This window comes from Salmo salar, chromosome 07, assembly GCF_965601325.2.
Source record: "Salmo salar chromosome 07, fSalSal1, whole genome shotgun sequence".
Lineage (NCBI taxonomy): Eukaryota > Metazoa > Chordata > Actinopteri > Salmoniformes > Salmonidae > Salmo > Salmo salar.
Genome location: NC_138297.1, coordinates 31,578,236 through 31,600,000, shown reverse-complemented (window position 1 = coordinate 31,600,000; position 21,765 = coordinate 31,578,236). Strand labels below are relative to the sequence as shown.

Here is a 21,765-nt window from a genome sequence, read left to right as displayed (position 1 = left end):
ACACACACACACACACACACACACACACACTGACACACATACACACGGAAACACTACACACACACATACACTGTTCACGCTTTCTCTCTCTGTAATGACTGTTGTCTAAATTGAGAATGAATAATTAATTGTTTTTAGCCCTTCCTCTAATAGCTTCACACTGGAACAACAGGGACTGAGTGCCTACACACACATAACACACACACACATACCCACAGAGCAGGGCGACATACACACACATGAACGCAGCGCAGGGCGACATACACACAGCGCGACACTGTCCTAGTTAAACCTTAGTGTCTTTGGGTGTGTGTTTACGTCGAGTGTGTCGTTGCAGAGTAGACAATCTCTGCCTCTTGGTGTTTTGTGAATAGTACAGTATAATTGCATCAGATTTCATGTGGATTTATTTCCTTTCCTCGTTTTCTCTCTCTCTCTTTCCCACTCTCTCCCCCTCTCTCTCTCTTTCTCTCTCTCTCCCCCTCGCTCTCTCTTTCTCTCTCTCTCTCTCTCTCCATCTCTCCCTCTCCCTATCTCTCTCCATCTCTCCCTCTCCCTCTCTCTCTCCCCCTCTCTCCAGCTCTCTCCTGCTCTCGTTCTAAACAACAAAGGAAGAGATTTCTTCTCTTTGAAACAGCAGCTGTTCACTATCTCACTATGAAAGAGAGAGGTGGAGAGAGAGGGAGAGAAAAAGGACAGAAAAACCCCCCAAAACAAACATCAACAGCCATTTCTCTCTCTCTCTCTCTCTCTCTCTCTCTCTCTCTCTCTCTCTCTCCGCATCCCCCCTCCCTGCTATGTTAATGTATAATAGTAATGTTTTATTGTCACATACACCTGATAGGTGCAGTGAAATGTGTTGTTTTACAGGGTCAGCCATAGTAGTACGGCACCCCTGGAGAAAATTAGGGATAAGTGCCTCGCTCAACAGATTTCCACCTTGTCGGCTCAGGTATTCAAACCAGCAACCTTTCGGGTTCTCGGCCCAGCGCTTTAACTGCTTGGCTACCTTCCGCCCAACGTGACACTAGTTGAAATAACTGTGTGTATTTTCCTGCCTCTATTTCTTTCAGTCAGGTAAAAAAGACCGAACAACTCCACATAATATCTCCATGCCTTGCTTTGCAGAAATGGTGTGTGTGTGTGTGTGTGTGTGGGTGCACAGTGTACGTAGCCTATGCTTACGGTATAGACATGCACGTGTGCGTTAATGTTTTTGCTTGTTTGCGGTTTAATTAAGAGCGTTTCGGCATGAAACCGAAAGGTCGCTGGTTTGAATCACCGAGCTGAATAGGTGAACAATCTGCCGTTGTGCCCTTGAGCAAGGCACCCCTGTAAGTCTCTCTGGATAACAGCATCTGCTAGTTGACTAAAATGTAAAGTGTGTGTGTTTGCGTAAGCGTGTGTGTGTGTGTGTGTGTTAGTGTTAGTTCAGGACTTGCTGTCTTTGTCAGAGCAGACCTTGCCCTGAGGAAGGAGAGAGAGGGATGGGGGGGGGGGGGGGGGGGGAGAATCACAGATGGTAGGAGATGTCTATCTTTCTGGGGGGGGCTACTTCAAACACATTAACCCTTGCCCCTGTGTGTGTGTGTGTGTGTGTGTGTGTCATTTGTATCCAGGGAGAAAGAGAAAGGGGCAGAAAGGGAAAGAAGGCGGGAGAGTCATTGGAAAGAGATAGATGAGAGCGAGAAAGAGAGGTTAAACAGAGTGTCTCTGTGGTTTAAAGGGGATGTCTTGCATATATATTTCTCTGTGAGTGTGTTTATTAGTCTGTATTTGGTGGCAAACATAGAAGGAAAATAAGTAGGAGGGGAGAGGAGGAGAGACTGCCAGGAACAGTGGGGGAGTGTGTGTGTGTGTGTGTGTGTGTGTGTGTGTGTGTGTGTGTGTGTGTGTGTGTGTGTGTGTGTGTGTGTGTTAGAGAGAGGCGGTGTTTCAAACAGTCCCAGGATAGTTTACTGCTTCAAAGCACCGGAGCTGGAAGGAGAGAGAGGAGGGAGAGAGGGCAGGGGGAGAGGAGAAGAAGGAGGGAAGAGAGGGAGGCCTATTCCTCTCCCTCACTCTTTTTTTTCTCTCCCTCGTTTTCAAAGAAGAGGAGAGTGAGAGTTACCCCGTTACCCCCGTTCCCTTTCTCCAACCAAGCCTGACTGGCTCTCCCCCCTCCTTTTCTCCCGCTCCCCATCTCTCTCTTTCTCCCTTCTCTCTCGCTTCTCTCTCTCTCTCTCTGCCAGCCCTTATGCCAGTCCAGTGCCAGGGCGTCTGGCCAACTCATTGGTGTGTGTGTGTGTGTGTGTGCATGCGTATGTGGGCATGTCTGTGTTTACCCATGTTACCTTATGCTAGTCTGTACTGCTGGTACAGTATGTCACGGTCGTAACGATCCTGCCAGTTCCTCTATGTCTCCCAGTCACACACACTCTGTGCCAGCATATACACACACACTGTGCCAGTCTACCCAGTAACAGTTAACCATTCTGCCAATCTACCCAACCTCACACACAAGCAGGAAGGCACACACACACACATATACAGACATATACACACAGAGACATATACAGAGAGAGGGAGAGGGAAAATAACTGGAAAGAAAAAGAGATGGGCAGAAAGAAAAAGGAGAGAAGAGAGAGAGAGAGACAGAGAGAGATCGGGAGGTGGTAGTTCCTGTCATGTCTGCTGTGTGGAAGTAGGTCAGGCGTCAGATTCATTAACATCCCCCTCACACACACACACACACACACACACACACACACACACACACACACACATGCTCCGATCAGACACGCGCACAACCATGCACACACACACACACACACACACACACACACACACACACACACACACACACACACACACATACATACACACACACACACACACACACAAAGCAGGCAAGTACACACAGACACACACACTCCGCTCACATACACACAAACTCTGGGGCAGACTGCTAATGCATAACACCACACACGCGCGCGGCACACACTATATTCCCCAGTCCTGCGTGTCTCACACACACAAAGACACACACACACCATACCATGTTACAAACCCCCTGCTCCACATCAAGCCCCTTTGCTGGGCAAACATCAGGCAGGCAGCTCCCTGTAGCGCTGGAGCTACCGTTAGCATTAGCGACGAGGAACCATTGATTGATTCACTGTAATTTCATTATCTGATTTAAAGATACACACATTTACAGCCATGTTACATGTGCCTCTACTACTAAATTGCAAAGTATACACTTCCTTAGCCTCCAACACAAGATGAAGATACTATATTCCATATACCTGTATTGTGCACACTACTGTACACTTGAACATCCGGTAGGTGTTGACATCTGCTACGTCACGTGTTTAATGCGGAAACAAAGGAGAGCTTGGTTTGTTGTTTTGAAAATCTCTGAAAAAGTGTTCTATTAGAAAAGGTTACTAGCTACCTTTTGAATTTGTATCCCGGCTATGCGGATAGCCTCAGTTGCTGGGACCGCTACATCTGTCCAGGGATCCTGCCAACCAAAAGTTTGAAAAGCTGCTTGGCATAGCAGCTAGCCTAGCTGCTAACTAGCTATCAAGCTAGCAAGGTTTCCAGGACAGCTTGAACACAGCCCGCGGCGTGGTTAGCCCTTGTGGCTGGGACCGCGGATTGTCCCGGACTCTTGGCTGTCTAAATCCCAGCTGTGTGTTGTTGTTTCAATCTACCATGCGACCTGCCCTGTCAGGAACTGCGTGGAGTACCAGCGTTAGCCTACGTTGCTACCATTGCATCTACAGTAAAGCCAAAGGTGGGAGTCATGATGAGAACAATGTTTCTCTATCACAGGTGAAGGATCTTTTAAACAAACAAAAAAGGTTCGACAAGCAGTTGCTACAACAACAGGAAAATAGCTTCAAGAGCTTTGTCCAAATACTGATGGACTCAGCTAACAAAATATTTGACGATCTGACCAGAGAGGTCTAAGACCTTAAGAACGGTTTGCAGATTTCCCAGGGAGAAGTGGATGTCCTGAAAGAGACTTGCAGCAAGATGACGAGGAACTGTAAGTCCACTCAAGATGACGAGAAACTGTAAGTCCACTCAAGATGACGAGGAACTGTAAGTCCACTCAAGATGACGAAAAACTGTAAGTCCACTCAAGATGACGAGAAACTGTAAGTCCACTCAAGATGACGAGAAACTGTAAGTCCACTCAAGATGACAAGAAACTGTAAGTCCACTCAAGATGACAACAGAACTGGGAAAACAGACTATCTAGAGGAGTAATCCAGGAGGAATAACATGACAACTGGGGCGAGAAAGTAAGAACAATTACCACTGAAAAGCTGCAGCTGTATCATACGACGATTGAGGTGGCGCCTACCCACAGGTTTGGAAAACATGTAACCAGACTTTGTGACAACCCAGGCCGATAGTGGTCAAGCTCCTGAGGTTTAAGGACAAGACGGCTGTTCCGGAGAGAGCCAAGAACTTGAGAGGAACCAACATTTTCCTCTGCGAGGACTTCTCTGAAGCTGTGCACCCAAGGCGGAAAGAACGTATCCCAGCTATGAAAGCTGCCAGAGAGCGTGGGAACATTGCATACATTCACCACTACAGGCTCACTGTACACCCTCTCTCCCAAAAGCCTGGGAGGAATGAGAGAGCCAAGCCTCAGGGCCAGTAGCTTCAGGCCCACATCAGACACACACATTTGTTTTGTCTCCATATTATGTCTATCTCCGATAAGCTACCAAGGAAAGTGCTAAGAATAGCTCATATTAATATACAGTATAACATTGGATGGTCAATTATCATGGGTAAGTCATATTGACAAATGTGGAGGGGTGTGTCTGTTGTTTTTTTAAAACAGGTAAGAGAGACCTAAGACAACAACATAGCATGGCAGCAACACATGACAACACAGCATGGTAGCAACACAACTTGACAACAACATGGTAGCAGCACAAAACATTGTACAAACATTATTGGGTACAGACAACTGCACAAAGGGCAAGAAGGTAGAGTCAACAATACATCACGCAAAGCAGCCACAACTGTCAGTAAGAGTGTCCATGACTGAGTCTTTGAATGAAATAAGCAAAGAGAAACGACAGTCCACGATTACTTTAAGACATGAAGGTCAGTCAATCCGGAAAATTTCAAGAACTTGGAAAGTTTCTTCAAATGCAGTCGCAAAAACCATCAAGCGCTATGATGAAACTGGCTCTCATGAGGACCGCCACAGGAATGGAAGACCCAGAGTTACCTCTGCTGCAGAGGATAAGTTCATTAGAGTTACCAGCCTCAGAAATTGCAGGCCAAATAAATGCTTCACAGAGTTCAAGGAACAGACACATCTCAACATTAACTGTTCAGAGGAGACTGCGTGAATCAGACCATGGCCGAATTGCTGCAAAGAAACCCCTACTAAAGGACACCAATAATAAGGAGAGACTTGCTTGGGCCAAGAAACACGAGCAATGGACATTAGACCGGTGGAAATCTGTCCTTTGGTCTGATGAGTCCAAATTTGAGATTTTTGGTTCCAACCGCCGTGTCTTTGTGAGACGCAGAGTAGTTGAATGGATGATCTCCACATTGTGTGCTTCTCACCGTGAAGCATGGAGGAGGAGGTGTGATGGTGCTTTGCTGGTGACACTATCTGTGATTTATTTAGAATTCAGGCACACTTAACCAGCATGGCTACCACAGCATTCTGCAGCGATACGCCATCCCATCTGGTTTGAGCTTACTAGGACTATCATGTGTTTTTCAACAGGACAATGATCCAACACACCTCCAGGCTGTGTAAGGGCTATTTGACCAAGAGGAGAGTGATGGAGTGCTGCGTCAGATGACCTGGCCTCCACAATCATCCAATTTCAACCCAATTGAGATGGTTTGGGATGTGTTGGACCGCAGAGTGAAGGAAAAGCAGCCAACAAGTGTTTAGCATATGTAAGAACTCCTTCAAGCCTGTTGGGAAAGCATTCCAGGTGAAGCTGGTTGAGAGAATGTCAAAAGTGTGCAAAGCTGTCATCAAGGCAAAAGGTGGCTACTTTGAAGAATCTAAAATATATTTTGATTTGTTTAACAGTTTTCTGGTTACTACATGATTCCATATGTGTTATTTCATCGTTTTGATGATTCCATGATTCCATATGTGTTATTTCATCGTCTTCACTATTATTCTATGTAGAAACCCTTGAATGAGTAGGTGTGTCCAAACTTTTGACTGGTACTGTATATCGTTCTATTTTAAATTTGATGACTGTCCTTCAGTGTACCCGTGTTTTGTTACTTGTCATGTTTTGTGTTTTTTGTGGACCCCAAGAAGAATAGCTGCTGCCTCTTCAAAAGCTAATGGGGATTCAAATAAACACTTAAACTCTCCCTGGGTTGTTCCTAGTGTCATAGTGTGTACTTTCTAGTGCAGTGGTATGTATTGTGTACTTGCATACTTTTTCATACAGGACTAGTCTTAACCTGTGTCCTGGAAACGAGCCCCTAAAATCAAATGATTTCCAAGTGCAGAATGTAGTGTAGACTTAACTAAAGTGCAGTAGTGTAGTGTAGACTTAACTAAAGTGCAGTAGTGTAGACTTAACTAAAGTGCAGTAGTGTAGTGTAGACTTAGCTGAAGTGCAATAGTGTAGTGTAGACTTAGCTAAAGTGCAGTAGTGTAGTGTAGACTTAACTAAAGTGCAGTAGTGTAGACTGTAGAGTGTTACTGTGGAGATAAAAGTCTTAACAGCGTTAGCAGCCATCAAACTCTTTCTGTCTGCTGCAGTTCCCTTCTGACAGCTGGGTCGATTTCAGCTCCCTAAAACAACATGCAGTGTACGTATGTGTGTGTCAGTGTCTCTACCCAGGGTGTGTGTGTATAGCACGTTGAGCATTAGCAGTCTACCCCAGTGTGTGTGTGTGTGTGTGTGTGTGTGTGTGTGTGTGTGTGTGTGTGTGTGTGTGTGTGTGTGTGTGTGTGTGTGTGTGTGTGTGTTTGTGCCTTCTGTGCCCCAGATCTAGTTGTTATGTGCTCCTAGCAAGGTCAGACAAAGTTGCATGACAAAGCTAGTTCCCTGATTCACTGTCTGGTCGCCTCCCGAATGGCACCCTATGCCTGAGTTAGTGCACTACTTTGGTCAGGGCCCGAATGTGCCATTTGAGACACACACTCTCTCTGTCTAACCCCCACAGTCACAGTGCAGACAAACACACACACACACACACACACACACACACACACACACACACACACACACACACACACACACACACACACACACACACACACACACACACACACATACACACACTCTCATCACTAGTTGTAGTTTTCCCATGGTAATTTCACTTCCTGACTGGTTTACTATAGAAGACTTTCCTGTTTGCGGACATGCTGTCCAAGGCTAGACACGTGTGTGTGTGTGTGTGTGTGTGTGTGTCAGAGAAGGCTGGTGACTTGAAAAACCGAGGAGGATTGGAGACCCGCGGTATAGGCGCGGACCGCACGGAGACGACAAAGCGTGTTTCAGAAATCGTCAAAGAAAAGTGGTTTTAACCTAAAACATTTCATAAAGATACTTATAGTAAAATAATATGGTGAATGGGAACGAGAGGGCTACTTACACAGTGCTGGTGAGGGATCACAGCAATGATTGAACGAGGGTATGAGGCATGAGTTGAGGTGTTCAGAGGCTTGACTTCAGTGCAGGACAGGGGTTGAGGTGTTCAGAGGCTTGGCTTCAGTGCAGGACAGGGGTTGAGGTGTTCAGAGGCTTGACTTCAGTGCAGGACAGGGGTTGAGGTGTTCAGAGGCTTGGCTTCAGTGCAGGACAGGGGTTGAGGTGTTCAGAGGCTTGACTTCAGTGCAGGACAGGGGTTGAGGTGTTCAGAGGCTTGACTTCAGTGCAGGACAGGGGTTGAGGTGTTCAGAGGCTTGACTTCAGTGCAGGACAGGGGTTGAGGTGTTCAGAGGCTTGACTTCAGTGCAGGACAGGGGTTGGGGTGTTCAGAGGCTTCAGTGCAGGACAGGGGTTGAGGTGTTCAGAGGCTTCAGTGCAGGACAGACTCATCATGGATGGATGGTGTTGGAGAAGAGCTTAACTGTTCCACTGAGGGCAGGACAGGATTTAACTGGGAAGACGAAAAACAATAACACAACACAGTTAGACAAAAGAGCTAAGAATGATTTAGTCCAAGCAAGGATTAAAATCACATTCATGTGAAATAATGTCATTGTGTGTGTGTGTGTGTGTGTGTGTGTGTGTGTGTGTGTATGAGATTGCCTCTACATACAGTAATGAGAGAAAATTGACAGGGCTACTCACAGTGCTTAGAGAGGAATCATTCAACGCGCCAGTGGATGAGAGGGCACATGAGACATGGCTTCTGTTCATATCAGGAGAGAGTTGACAATGGTAGTGGAGTGGAGCGGTCATCCTCTCTTAATTCTTAGGGGTAGTCCCCTTTTTTTTCAATTTTCTCCTAAATGACAAACCCAAATCTAACTGCCTGTAGCTCAGGCCCCGAAGCAAGGATATGCATATTCTTGGTACCATTTGAAAGGAAACACTTTGAAGTTTGTGGAAATGTAGCAGAATATAACACAATAGATCTGGTAGAAGAAAATACAAAGAAAAAACCAACCGGTCTTTTTCTGCCACCATCTTTGAAATGCAAGAAAAAGGTTATAGTTGAAACCATCACCCTGGTGATGACCGATGGCATCAGTGTATGTGCAAAGTCAAATCTGTATACTTGGACTTTGATTTAGCTTTCCAAGTATTAGTAGCCATATTATAAGTTCAACATTTGCAAAACAACCAGTTTTCATAACTTCATAACTCTGAATATCCTTATAATTTTTGCCTAAAATGAAAAGCCATGCTGTCGTACAAGGTTAGAAGCTACATTTTAGGACATATATATGGTTTCTGGATACTCCGGTAAAGCCCAGCTCATTGGCTATCTAGCTAGCTTTGTTTGACCCCGATTGGTGCTTATTTGACAAAGATACACTGGTTCAAGAGATGGCCGCCCATCGGCGTGCCATGAAGGCGTCACTCTCTGACCAAATATGGTGTCCTATAGGATATACTACACCCCTAATGAAATAGTGAAGTATTGTTACCTTCTAGGATCTCTGAGGAATAGAGACAAACGTGATTTGACTCGTTCAAACAACGTTTAGGGTGAGATTTTCACCGATTCCTTTGTTTGCAAATTGAACGAGTGGAAATACAGAATCGATCGTGCATGCTATATGGACCTTTTTAGGATATGAAAAAGGATTTTATCTACCAAAACGACACTACATGTTATAGCTGGGACCGTTTGGATGATAAATCAGAGTAAGATTTCAGAATGTAAGTACACATTTCACCTTCAGAGGTGAATTTATCAAACCTATCGCGGTGAAAAAAGTGTTTTGTTGTTAGGAGCTCACCTCAAACAATAGCATGGCATTTGTTCGCAGTAATAGCTACTGTAAATTGGACAGTGCAGTTATATTAACAAGAATTTAAGCTCTCAGCCGATATAAGACACTTCTATGTACCGACATTTGTTGTTACTCTAAAATCTGCGATCATGATATAACGCGCTCCATGATTTACAACTGTCCCGTTGACGGAATTAAGGATCGGTGTCCTGCTAGCGGGACAACTTCCGGTGAAACTGGAGGGCGCACAATTCAAACAAATAATCAGAAATATTATAGATTTTAAACATTTATGTACATATAAGTGTCTTATATCGACTGAAAGCTTAAATTCTTGTTAATATAACTGCACTGTCCAATTTACAGTAGCTATTACTGCGAACAAATGCCATGCTATTGTTTGAGGTGAGCTCCTAACAACAAAACACTACTGTCCGATTTACAGTAGCTGTTACAGCGAAAACATGCCATGTGATTGTTTGAGGACGGCGCCCCACATCAAACAATTTTTCCACCGGCACAGGTTTCATACATTCACATATGACAATAAAATATTCACTTGCTTTTGAAAATCTTCCTCTTATTTGTCATCCAAAGGGTCCCAGCTATAACATGTAGTGTCATTTTGTTAGATAAAATCCTTCTTTATATCCCAAAAAGTAATCGATTTGGAGTAATCCACTAGTCGACTTGCAGGGAAAGGAATCCGAAAATCTACCCCTAAACTTTGTTTCAACAAGTCAAAATACGTTTCTATTTACTCCTCAGATACCCTAAAATGTAATCAAACTATAATATTTATTTTGGAAAGAAGTATGTTCAATAGGATTTTAGCAGGTGCGTAATGTCTTAATGGCGCGTGCAAACACGAATTTACAAGACTGTGTCCCTTTACTAAAACTGTTATTTCTTATTCGTTTTTGAAGTTACAAGCCTGAAACCTTGAACATAGACTGATGACACCCTGTGGAAACCATAGGAATTGCATCCAGGGAGCTAATTTTCAATATTACCTTTTTCTTGAATTTCTATTTTTTTTTAAATTTAGGTTGGTTTTTCTTAGGGTTTTCTCCTACCATATCTATTGTGTTGTATTCTCCTACATTATTTTAACATTTCTACAAACTCCAAAGTGTTTTCTTTCCAATGGTACCAATTATATGCATATCCTGGCTTCAGGGCCTGAGCTACAGGCAGTTTACTTTGGGCAGGAAGTGGAGAAAAAAGGGGCCTAGCCCTAAGAAATTTTAAGATGTTTTAATCAGGGATCATTCCATTACAGGAAGGCTATCATAGGTCTGGGCAAGAAGTTTCTCCATGAAGTTAAACTCAGACATCTCAGAATTCGTCTTGCCCACTTGACACATCAAAGTAGCCCAAGAAACATTCCTGAATAAAGCCCTGATCGTCCACATACCTAACGATAACTACCACCCGTGAGTGACAACTAATGGTTTCTTCCATTTGCCATGCAAGAAAATGCGCTGCGTCAACCTGTCTTTTAATGGATCATGTGTTGGAAGCTATCAAATCATTCTGAAAAAATGTTTTGACATCCCAGAGAAGACAGTAGAAACGTCCATTTGCTCAGGCAGTAAAGCACCGTAACATGCAGTTACTTCTGCAAGCTCCTAGGAGTGCAGCAACAAGGACATTGACAATGGCTCATTGCGGGACGAAGCAATGTGCCCCCTAAAAGCCAACTCTTACATGGTCAAATTGCAGTATCCCTGTTTCTTCTTACCTTCCCGTTGTGTTGCACAGTTTGAAAAAGGCAGACCTTCATCCATTACATCTGATGTGGGCAATAAAAGGGGTTCGTCAACAAACAATAAACTACATAGTCGTTAGCGTTAGCTAGCCATCGTGGTGGAGAAAACTGCTCTCTGGTAGCCTGCTAGCTAGCAAGTAGCTACCTGCTACTGATGTTAGCAGGGAAAATTGAAGTACCGTAATTTCCGGACTATTGAGCGCACCTGAATATAAGCCGCACCCACTGAATGAATTTTTTATTTTTATTTTGAACATAAATAAGCCGCACATGTCTATAAGCCGCAGGTGCCTACCGGTACATTGAAACAAATTAACTTTACACAGGCTTAAACAAAACACGGCTTGTAACAAAAATAAATAGACTTTAACGAAACACGGCTTGTAACAAAAATAAATAGGCTTTAACGAAACACGGCTTGTAACAAAAAATAAAAAATTTGCAGTAAACAGTAGCCTACCAAGAAAGTCATTGGTCACTATCTTCCTCCTGTGCACTGAAACCACTGAAGTCATCTCCTTCGGTGTCGGAGTTGAATAGCCTCAGAATTGCTTCATCCGATATTGGATCGTTTTCATTGTCGCTCTCCTCATTTTCATCCGGAGGCAATTCCCTCGCTGAGCCCTCTTCAACACGCAGCAGTCCAGCCTTTCGAAACCCGTTGATGATAGTGGATTTTTTGACAATGCTCCACGCTGTCAGGACCCTCGCCGGCCACAAAAAAGTTGTTTGACCTTAACCCGTTCGGCATTTTCATTGGTCTAATGAAAGCTTCATGCCGCCAAAAAACTGAGAATGTGTTTTTTTTTTAGAAAAAAATTTGAAAGCGGGAAAAATCCATATATTAGCCGTGTCATTGTTTAAGCCGCGAGGTTCAAAGCGTGGGAAAAAAGTTGCGGCTTATAGTCCGGAAATTACGGTAAATGGCACTAACTTGACACAAAAATGAAGTTCTAAAACCAAGAAAACAATATCTACTGTAGTTTAAAGAAACTAATTTGAATGGAATAATATCCTAAAAATGCTCAACTATCACTTTTCACTATTTCAATCTCAATCTATCCAAATATGTCACCAAACTCTAAATCACACATGGTAGTACTAGGTTCATTCTCTGAGCCTTTGATTGGATGGACAACATGTCAGTTCATACCTCAAAAGATTTGATTGGTTGGAGAACGACCTTCGGGAAGTTGTCATAATTACCATGGGTCCATGGAATGGGTGAGGAGCACGAGCCTCCTAGGTTTTGTATTGAAGTCAATGTAGCCGGATGAGGGCGGAAAATAGCTGTCCTCCTGCTACACCATGGTGCTACCCTAGAGGGTGCTGTTCAGACTACTGTAGACCATTGCAAAACTGTTTTAATCAGCTATTTGGTGACGTGAATATATTTAGTATCGTTTTATCTAAAATGATAACTCCACTGGGGTGTGTGTGTGTGTGTGTCGGTGCGGCTGGCTTCCGGGTTAAACGGGCATTGTGTCAAGAAGGGGTCGTGTTTGCCTCGTTAAAAATAAAGGTTAAAATAAATAAAAAATCCGAAGGGCGATCGGCTCTCGACCTTCGCCTCTCTCTAGTCTGTACGGGAGTTGCAGCAATGGGACAAGACTGTAACAAACAAAAAAAACATTACACAGATCCCATACACAATAGATTCAGATTTCAAATGCTTCTCATGAACACACATACACTCAGCTACACACACACACACACACACGTCTCTTCCTCTTCTAGCCTCTGCCTCAGTTGGGGCTGCATTGGTGTGTATACATTCCTGTTCCATACAGAGACTAGGCCAACTGTACTTTGATTTTAAAATTGGAGACATCGGAATGAGAAAGGGGAAAACGCGCAGAAGTACTTGTTGTTTCGATTATAGAGTTCTGTACTGTGGTGAGAAACGACATGAGTAGTGGAGACAGGCAGTATAAGCAACAATAAGAACATACATTAAGAACATACATTTTCAACATAATCTCTCTGTTTGCTCCTGTTTAGAGCCCACACACACCATGCTCGTACACACACACACACAGCAGCATCTATATCCAGACTCACAACGTGTGTGTGTGTGTGTGTGTGTGTGTGTGTGTGTGTGTGTGTGTGTGTGTGTGTGTGTGTGTGTGTGTGTGTGTGTGTGTGTGTGTGTGTGTGTGTGTGTGTGATATGCCCCACACTGTAATAATACAGTACATGTTATCCTAATCTGTTCAACACACATTTGAATGCCAAGTGGATTAAAACACTGCTTGTCACGGTATAGAGCTAGACGCTCGTCACACACACACACACTCACACACACATTCCCTTGCAGACAGTGAGAGAGAGAAGGGGGAGAGAGAGAAAGGTGTGTGTGGGTTATTTGAGAAGGAGGGAGCTTCCCAGTGTTTCTCTTGCCTGTCGTGAGAAGGTAGCAAGGCATAGTGTGTGTTGTCTGTTAAAAGAGGGAGACAGAGAGAGAGATACAGATAGAAAGAAAAAGTGTTTATATTGGCTCAATGTCACTCAACACATACACAGACACACACACACACAACACACTGCAATACTAGGAGGCTACAGTACAGTAGCCCAGTAAAAAAAAAATCTAATCAGTTTGGAACATTTTTCTGATGTAAGTGGTATATTTTCAAAACTCTATGTACACAACTCTAAACCGATAACAGTTGTAGTTCTCCCTATCTTATGTTCCGATGTCATGTGCGTCGTAAGGGACAGACCAAGGCACAGCGGGTATAGTGCTCATCTTCCTTCTTTTAGAGAGAACACTCAAACAAAATAAACAAACGACAAAATAGTTCCGTAAGGCACACAGGCTATACAGAAAACAGCCACCCACAAACCCAAAGGAAAAAAGGGCTGCCTAAGTATGGCTTCCAATCAGAGACAATGAAAGACACCTGCCTCTGATTGGAAACCATACTCGGCCGCACATAGAAAACGAACATAGAAAATGAAAACTAGAACAAATCCCCTCTAAATAAACCAACCCCAAAACACACAGAAACAACACCCCCTGCCACGCCCTGACCATACTACCATGACCAATGACCCCTTTACTGGTCAGGACGTGACATCCGAACCTTTGATTCATTGGGGTTTGACACATTTTCCGTGGAATACCATGAGAACATTTTGTTTAGTCACCAATACATCAGATATTGATAGACCATGTAATCCAATAGCAAAAAATAGAAGATACACATTTCAAAACTGTTCTTTTTGAAGTGCTGAAGAGAACAATAGGGTTTTCCATACGGTATTTGACTATATGACGTGCACCATTTTTTTTTTAAATCATTTGTATCCAACCAGAAGTAAACAGAAGAATTCTATGACACTGTCGAAATTAGGCCCAGGGCGTTGTGATACGCAGTAATGATAATATTACAATAGCCTCTACGCCTATCGGTGTTGAACACAAGCAAGATAGGCTTCTGTCAAATGCTTGGGCGTGACCGTCCACGGTTCTGTTGTCCCTTGTGTACCGCCTTTAGAGAAAGTGTCGCACGTACGCGCACACACAAACACACACACACACACACACAATGAGTTTGAATAGGGAGAGGGTGAAGCTTTGTTTGGGTTGGCCAAATGTCTGCGGAAAGGGAGGGAAGGTGACAACACTGGCCTGGAGTGATAGCGAGAGAGGAGAGAGAGAGAGAGAGAGAGAGAGAGAGAGAGAGGGTGTGTGTGATAGAGAGAAGAAAAGGACAGACAGAGGGAGAGCGAGAGAGAGAGAGAGAGACTAAAAGCAACATTGAAATTCTCTCATTTGAACCAGCAGCAGCCTAGCTACCCCAGATAACAGATTCTGTTGCCGCCGGCGACCCATGGTGCATTGCATTCCACTCCTGGATGGATCAGAGGGTTACTAGCTGATGAGGAGCGAGAGTGCTGCTCTGCCATCTACTGGTTGTTGTTGGAAGTGTATGAGTCTTCCATAGAGGTTCAACTGGCTGGCTAGTTTTAGGGTGATATTGAACTAAACAGGATTGATTGATTTCTTTCCAGCAGTGGCCTGCTTCGGTATGTTCACAAATCAGGGTAGTGACATTACAGTATTTCATTATTACAAGCAGATATCCTCTCTCTCTCTCTCTCTCTCTCTCTCTCTCTCTCTCTCTCTCTCTCTCTCTCTCTCTCTCTCTCTCTCTCTCTATACCCCTTCCCTGCGTCCATCTTTCTCTTATTCTCCCCTCTCTCTGTCTCCAGCTCTCTACGCCCCTATTCGCTCTCTACCCGCTTTCTCTTTCTCGCTCCCCTTCAATCCCCCCCTCTCTCTATCTAGCCCTCTCTCTCCTCTCTCTATCTAACCCTCTCTCTATCTAGCCCTCTCTCTCCTCTCTCTATCTAGCCCTCTCTCTGTCTCTCACTCTCTCTCTCTCTCTCTCTCTCTCTCTCCCTTCTCTATCTAGCCCCTCTCTCTCTTCTCTCTATCTAGCCCTCTCTCTCTCGCTCTCTTCTCTCTCTCTCCCTCTCTATCTAGCCCTCTCTCTCTCTCTATCTAGCTCTCTCTCTCTCTCTCTCTCTCTCTCTCTCTCTCTCTCTCCCTCTCTATCTAGCCCTCTCTCTATCTAGCCCTCTCTCTCTCTCTCTGAGAGGTTGTGTAGGTTGGATCAATAGCTATTACCAGCACTGCTGCTGACATGTCATTCATTTCCACTGCAAGAGAGGCCTGATACTCCCTCTAGGTGTAGACACACACACACACACTACACCATGGTAGACAGGATTACTGCTGGTTAATTTTACACACACACACACCCACGGGTGCGCACACACACACACACTACACCATGGTAGACAGGATTACTGCTGGTTAATTTTACACACACACACACACATGGGTGCGCACACACACACACACTACACCATGGTAGACAGGATTACTGCTGGTTAATTTTACACACACACACACACACACATGGGCGTGCACACACACATTACACCATTTTAGATTGGACTACTGCTGATACACATGATACACAAGTACACACGTGTACTCGCATACACACACACACACACACACACACACACACACACACACACACACACACACCCCCCCCCGCTCTCGGTGTATGCGTGTATGGTTTCTATGTATTCATTGCGCATGCTGTTTTGGAGCGGATTTCCATGTTAGTGAGGAGGTGAATCTGCAGTGATAGCCATTTATTGACTGTCTGTTAGGGCGAGGAGGAGACAATAAAACAGACGTGTAGGTCTGATATGGCCTTTAACACCTTCTAGCTACACACACACACACACACACACACACACACACACACACACACCTGCCTACCAACACAATCAATGTCTTCAATGTCCATGGCCAAAGCTATTATAAGATGGGTCCGGCAGCTCTGTTGGTTACAGCCGGGCGCTAGCCCTTATCGCTTGAGGTAAAAGCTGTAAATAATATATATGCTTTACATAGATGAGGAGCCCGAGAAAAGCTGAGAATACACAGAAAGAGGAGGAAAGAGAAGGAGCCGTAGGGAAAGCGAAAGGAACGAGAGAGCGTAATGTCTCGACGGTGTTTCAGTGAAGAGAGGAGTGGAGGAAAGGAGAAGTGTGTGTCCTTCTCTCCTTTTCCATTTAAGCCGTCTATCAACCCCAAGTGAGATGCATGGTGACGGGAAGAGCTTAGGGGTTGTGTGCGTGTGTGCGTGTGCGTGTGTGTGCGTGTGTGCGTGTGTGTGTGTGTGCGTGCGCGAGCGCATGGTGGCGGCAGGGAAAGGCTATGCATCTTTGGAATGTGCTGGCTTTGTGATAACCGGAGGAGAAAGGGATGGGGGGGTTGGAGGGAGTGAGAGAAGGAGGGATGGAGGGAGGGGACGGGGGAACAACTGATTGGGGACTGTATAAATGGCCAACACAAACAAATAGCTTTGGCAGGGAAACGACTAGTTTGGCTGTGACATTTATCTCAGAACCCAGAATCAAATCTTGTGTGCGTTTCTGTCCTGATGGTCTTGCAGATCGATGATGGAAAACATTTTTTCTGACCATTTTCCCTCCATCCCTCTCTCTCTCTCTCTAACCAGGAGCAGACCCCAGGCATGGTCTCTCGTCTCCAGGACCCGTCAGTCCCCCGTCCAGCCCAGACCACCAACTACAACCTGATGCTGAAGAGCCAGCTCATGAGGAAGCACCTCCAACAGGTAGTGGCTGAAGGAGGGATGAGTGGAGAGAGACAGAGACAAACAGAAAGAGAGAGAGAGAGATTGGGTTTTTGAAGAATGTTCACTTTCGCAGTGATCCATTGAAAGTTGTGGCCAGGGTCTTTTTGTAAGTAGCCTACGTAGGTCTTTGTGTAAGTAGCCTACGTAGGTCTTTGTGTAAGTAGCCTACGTAGGTCTTTGTGTAAGTAGCCTACGTAGGTCTGTGTGTAAGTAGCCTACGTAGGTCTGTGTGTAAGTAGCCTACGTAGGTCTTTGTGTAAGTATCCTACATAGGTCTGTGTGTAAGTAGCCTACGTAGGTCTGTGTGTAAGTAGCCTACGTAGGTCTGTGTGTAAGTAGCCTACGTAGGTCTTTGTGTAAGTAGCCTACGTAGGTCTGTGTGTAAGTAGCCTACGTAGGTCTGTGTGTAAGTAGCCTACGTAGGTCTGTGTGTAAGTAGCCTACGTAAGCCATAGACTGACGTTGTGTTCTCCAGGAGCAGAAGAGGCAGATGGAACAGATGAACGGACCACAGATGGCTGAGTGTCAGCAGGGGGCACCGTTTACAGGTACAGTCAAACCGTGGTGAAAAAAAGTACTGTTGTCATTGAGTAAAAGTAAAGATACCTGAATAGAAAATGACTCAAGCAAAAATGAAAGTCACCCAGTAAAATACTACTTGAGTAAAGTCAAAACGTATTTGTTTTGAAATATGCTTAAGTATCATAAGTAAATGTAATTGCTAAAATATACTACCTATGTATCAAAAATAAAAGTATAAATCATTTCAAATTCCTTATATTAAGCAAACCGGACGGCACCATTTTCTTGTTTTTTAGATTTATAGATAGCCAGGGGCTATCTTCTCCAAACTAAGCTTGTGTGTTTAGTGAGTCCGCCAGATCAGAGGCAGTAGGGATGACCAGGGATGTCTATTGATAAGTGTGTGAATTGGATCATTTTCCTGTCCTGCTAAGCATTCAGGACAGTATTTTTAGGCGTCAGGGAAAATGTATGGATTCCAGTAATAATCTTGGCTTTCAATACCACCAGAAAACAGGCAGCGTTCCAACTCAACATGACATGAAATCAGAAGTATGGATGTTCTCAGCCTTACTCTCTTCTCCTTCCCTGTCTCCCCTCTCTAGGTGGTGGCCGGCCTCTCCCCCCAGATTGTGGTGGTGGCGGAGGCTACCCCATGGGCGGTCCCCAGCTATCCCACGGAGGTCCCCTCCCTTCTGGGCCCGGCCGCCTCTCCCTTCCCCCTGGCCATCCAGGCCACCCCGGGCCCCCAGGATCTCTCACCCAAGTGGGCCGCCCAATAGGAGGCTTCATGGGTGGGCCTCCAGGTTCCAAGCAGTCCCTCTACCACCCTCCACAGGTAAGATAGACATTGCCCATTGGCCCTGCATAGCGGAAACTTGTCTATCTCAAACAAGCCAGTAATTGTTGTGTTTTTTGTGTGTTTCCCTTGCATTCTCCTGACTTTCCTTGCTGTTGTCTACAGGTGGGCGAGTTTGTTGGTGCCGGTGGTATGCCAATGAGACAACCACAGTTACCGCACGGCATGATGGTAATGGGCGGTCTGGCTGGTCCTCCAAGGCCAGGGATGCAGCAGCAGGTGTCCAGGACAGGGATGACAATAGGGGGTTCGGTGCCCGGGTCGGGACCTGGATCAGGGTTACCACCTGGTCACCCCCAGCACCCACAGCATCTACGCCAGGCTCTGCATCATGGTGGTGGAGGGGCGCCACTCCCACGAATGATGTTCCCCGCCCAGCAAGCTCATCAACAACAACAACAACAACAACAACAACAACAACAGACTGCAATGTGGCCTCCGCAGCAACAGGGGGGGATAGTGAACGCCATGCAGCAGTGCATGCCTTGCGGTGACTCCCACATGGACCAGTCGGCCAATCACCAGCAGCCGCGTGGGCATGTTTTTCCTGGAGGGGGCGGGGCTTCAAACGGAAGTTGTGGTCAGAACCCTAACGCCCAGTTTACCCAGCAGGCATTGCGGTCGGGGATGCCCGGTGGCGGTGGGAACAATTTTGCCCCCCACCAAGGACCTCCGTCGTTACCCTCCAACCAGGGGGTTGGGGTGCCTTCCTTACCTAGCAGACTGATGCAGAAGCTGGGTGTCTCCGTGGCAGGGCAGCCCCTACCCTCCATGGTCCACCAGGGGCTCCAGGCCGGTATGCGACCCAGGGGACCCCTCTCTGCCCTGGCCGGGATGAAGCCCGGTCCTCCTGGTATGATCCACCCAGGCCACGGCATGGCCCCACCAAGCTACCCTGCCTCTGGGGCCGCCATCGCAAAACACCCCCATTCTCATCCACACCAACATCAACACCCCCATGGGCCTGGATATGGACCAGGACAGGGGAACCCCGGACACAAGCTACCCCCATATGAATACAGTCAGCAGGGCCAGAGCAATGGGGGGATGGGGGGTAGGCCGGGAGGAGGTGGAGGAGGAGGGGAGGTAGACTTTATTGACACTCTGGTGGGGTCCAATGAGGACTGGCTGAACAACCTGACTATGATAGACGAGTACCTGGAGCAGAACTCATAGGAGGGGGGTCAAAGGTTAGAGATTATAGTTCAGGGGTTAGGGGTCAGTTTGTTGACCTCTCAGCTGTATAGAAGTGACGTGGTTCTGGGGTGTGACAGGGAAAGGGGTTATTACAGGCTTATGAAGGTTTATAACAAGGTGTGTGTACCTTTCTAGAAACTTCTACCTGAGTGGACGTTTTTGAATGAATGTGATTGGTTGTGTCGGAGTGATGCACTACAAAGCCAACTGAATTCTCGAACGTCCAACCCAAACTTCGAACTCCCACTATACCCAAAATGGTTCCACTCCCCACAAGTCCGCTGTCCGATATCATCGGTTGCCATTTTGGAAAGAGGGAATGGCCCAAACGGAACACAGGGAATATATGGAACCTCATAATGCTGGGAAACAGAAGCTGAAGCTTAACTCCAAAGAGCTAGCAGCAGAGTAGTAACCTAGCGTAGCAGGGGTAAAAGAGCGAGATGTTCCACATTCTGGTCCTGACAAGAAAAACTCCCCCGACAGTACATTTTATCTTCTGCTGTTCGACCTATCCAGTACATGTGGAGGAGGAGTTAAGATGGAGTGTAGCCTTGTTAACGTCCTAAAGCGGAAGCAGGCGTATTTATCTGGTTTTAGTCTTTCCGCTGAGGGTGGCAGAGTAGTGGAGTCCAAACATTTTCATTGGCTGTTTCTGTGTCTGTTGCTAGGGCAGTGGACTAATGAAGTTATTTGAAATCCTCTCCCCTGTAGGGATTTCTCCTAACAAAGGGATAGGTGTATAAAACACACTGTGATTGGATGAAATCAATGTCCTCCAGCATGCAATTGGTCCAATGTTTTTCAGTGCAATGTTGTGGTCTGTACTAAATTGAATTTTGTTTCAAAGTATTTTGGTGTGATTTGGAAGCACAGTGAAAAATAAAGATTCCAGATTTTAACCAATCCAATTAGCTCCTGCTCTCACATAATGTCTTTGAGCCAATAAAATATGAATATACAGGGAAAAACAGCCAATCCCTGATCAGTTTGGGGTAATATCTATCACTGGTTGGCCAAAGGAACTACAGAGATGGTCTGCCATTGTTTCCATGGTAAATTGCCATCACTATTTTGATCGTGAACGGGAGTGTGGGGGCTTGTACATAGTAAACTATTTTGTAAAATATGTTTTTGGTAAACTGTATCATACACAAAAGAGAAGTACACATATTTATACTTCTTTTCTGCAGCTTAAGTCTACAGATTCCCTTTGTACATAAATTATCAAAAAATTATAAACAAACACACATAAATGCTGCAAAAAACATTGAAATTATAGCTCACAAAATAAAATCTGTTTTACACTAGAATAACCTTATTGTAATTTGTTTGAAATATGCAAGACAATACAATTAGTGTAGTTTTTTCCAGTAATACTGTGTATTACAATGTTATTACATATTTGTTATGTTTTTGACATAACTCGAGTCCTGGTACCCCAATGGCAAAGGCTTCTTTTGAAAGTGGGTTTTGAACATACACAATACACACACCATTGCAAGATACTGTTCCACACACATACCCACCTACACACACACACACACACACACACACACACACACACACACACACACACACACACACACACACCCTCTCTCACTCTGGCAGTACCCATACCTGTGAGGTCAAAGTTCATCATCTCGGTCCATCTACTGTACTGTAATGTCTTTGTTCACAGGCAATATATCCATAGACTTAGACATTGTCAACATTACATAATCCAAAACAACAACATAACCTGTTTGATCTGTATTACCATATCACAAGGTAAAGAACACAGCCTAACTTAAAGTGGAAGCCACTATCA

At 45.1% G+C, this 21,765-nt stretch overlaps 1 protein-coding gene across 2 annotated transcripts in view; it reads left to right on the top strand.

Annotated features, from left to right (window-relative positions):
* LOC106608926 (uncharacterized) overlaps positions 1 to 20,936 on the top strand; it is an 87,356-nt gene extending 66,420 nt beyond the window's left edge. For both annotated transcript variants that reach the window (XM_014207153.3, XM_014207151.3), the window contains 4 exons: positions 17,240 to 17,356; positions 17,853 to 17,925; positions 18,505 to 18,737; positions 18,864 to 20,936. In XM_014207153.3, coding sequence (XP_014062628.3) covers positions 17,240 to 17,356; positions 17,853 to 17,925; positions 18,505 to 18,737; positions 18,864 to 19,934 — 1,494 coding nt within the window. In that variant the 3' untranslated portion in view covers positions 19,935 to 20,936. The remainder of the gene's footprint in view (positions 1 to 17,239; positions 17,357 to 17,852; positions 17,926 to 18,504; positions 18,738 to 18,863) is intronic.
* The last annotated feature ends 829 nt before the right edge of the window (positions 20,937 to 21,765 follow it).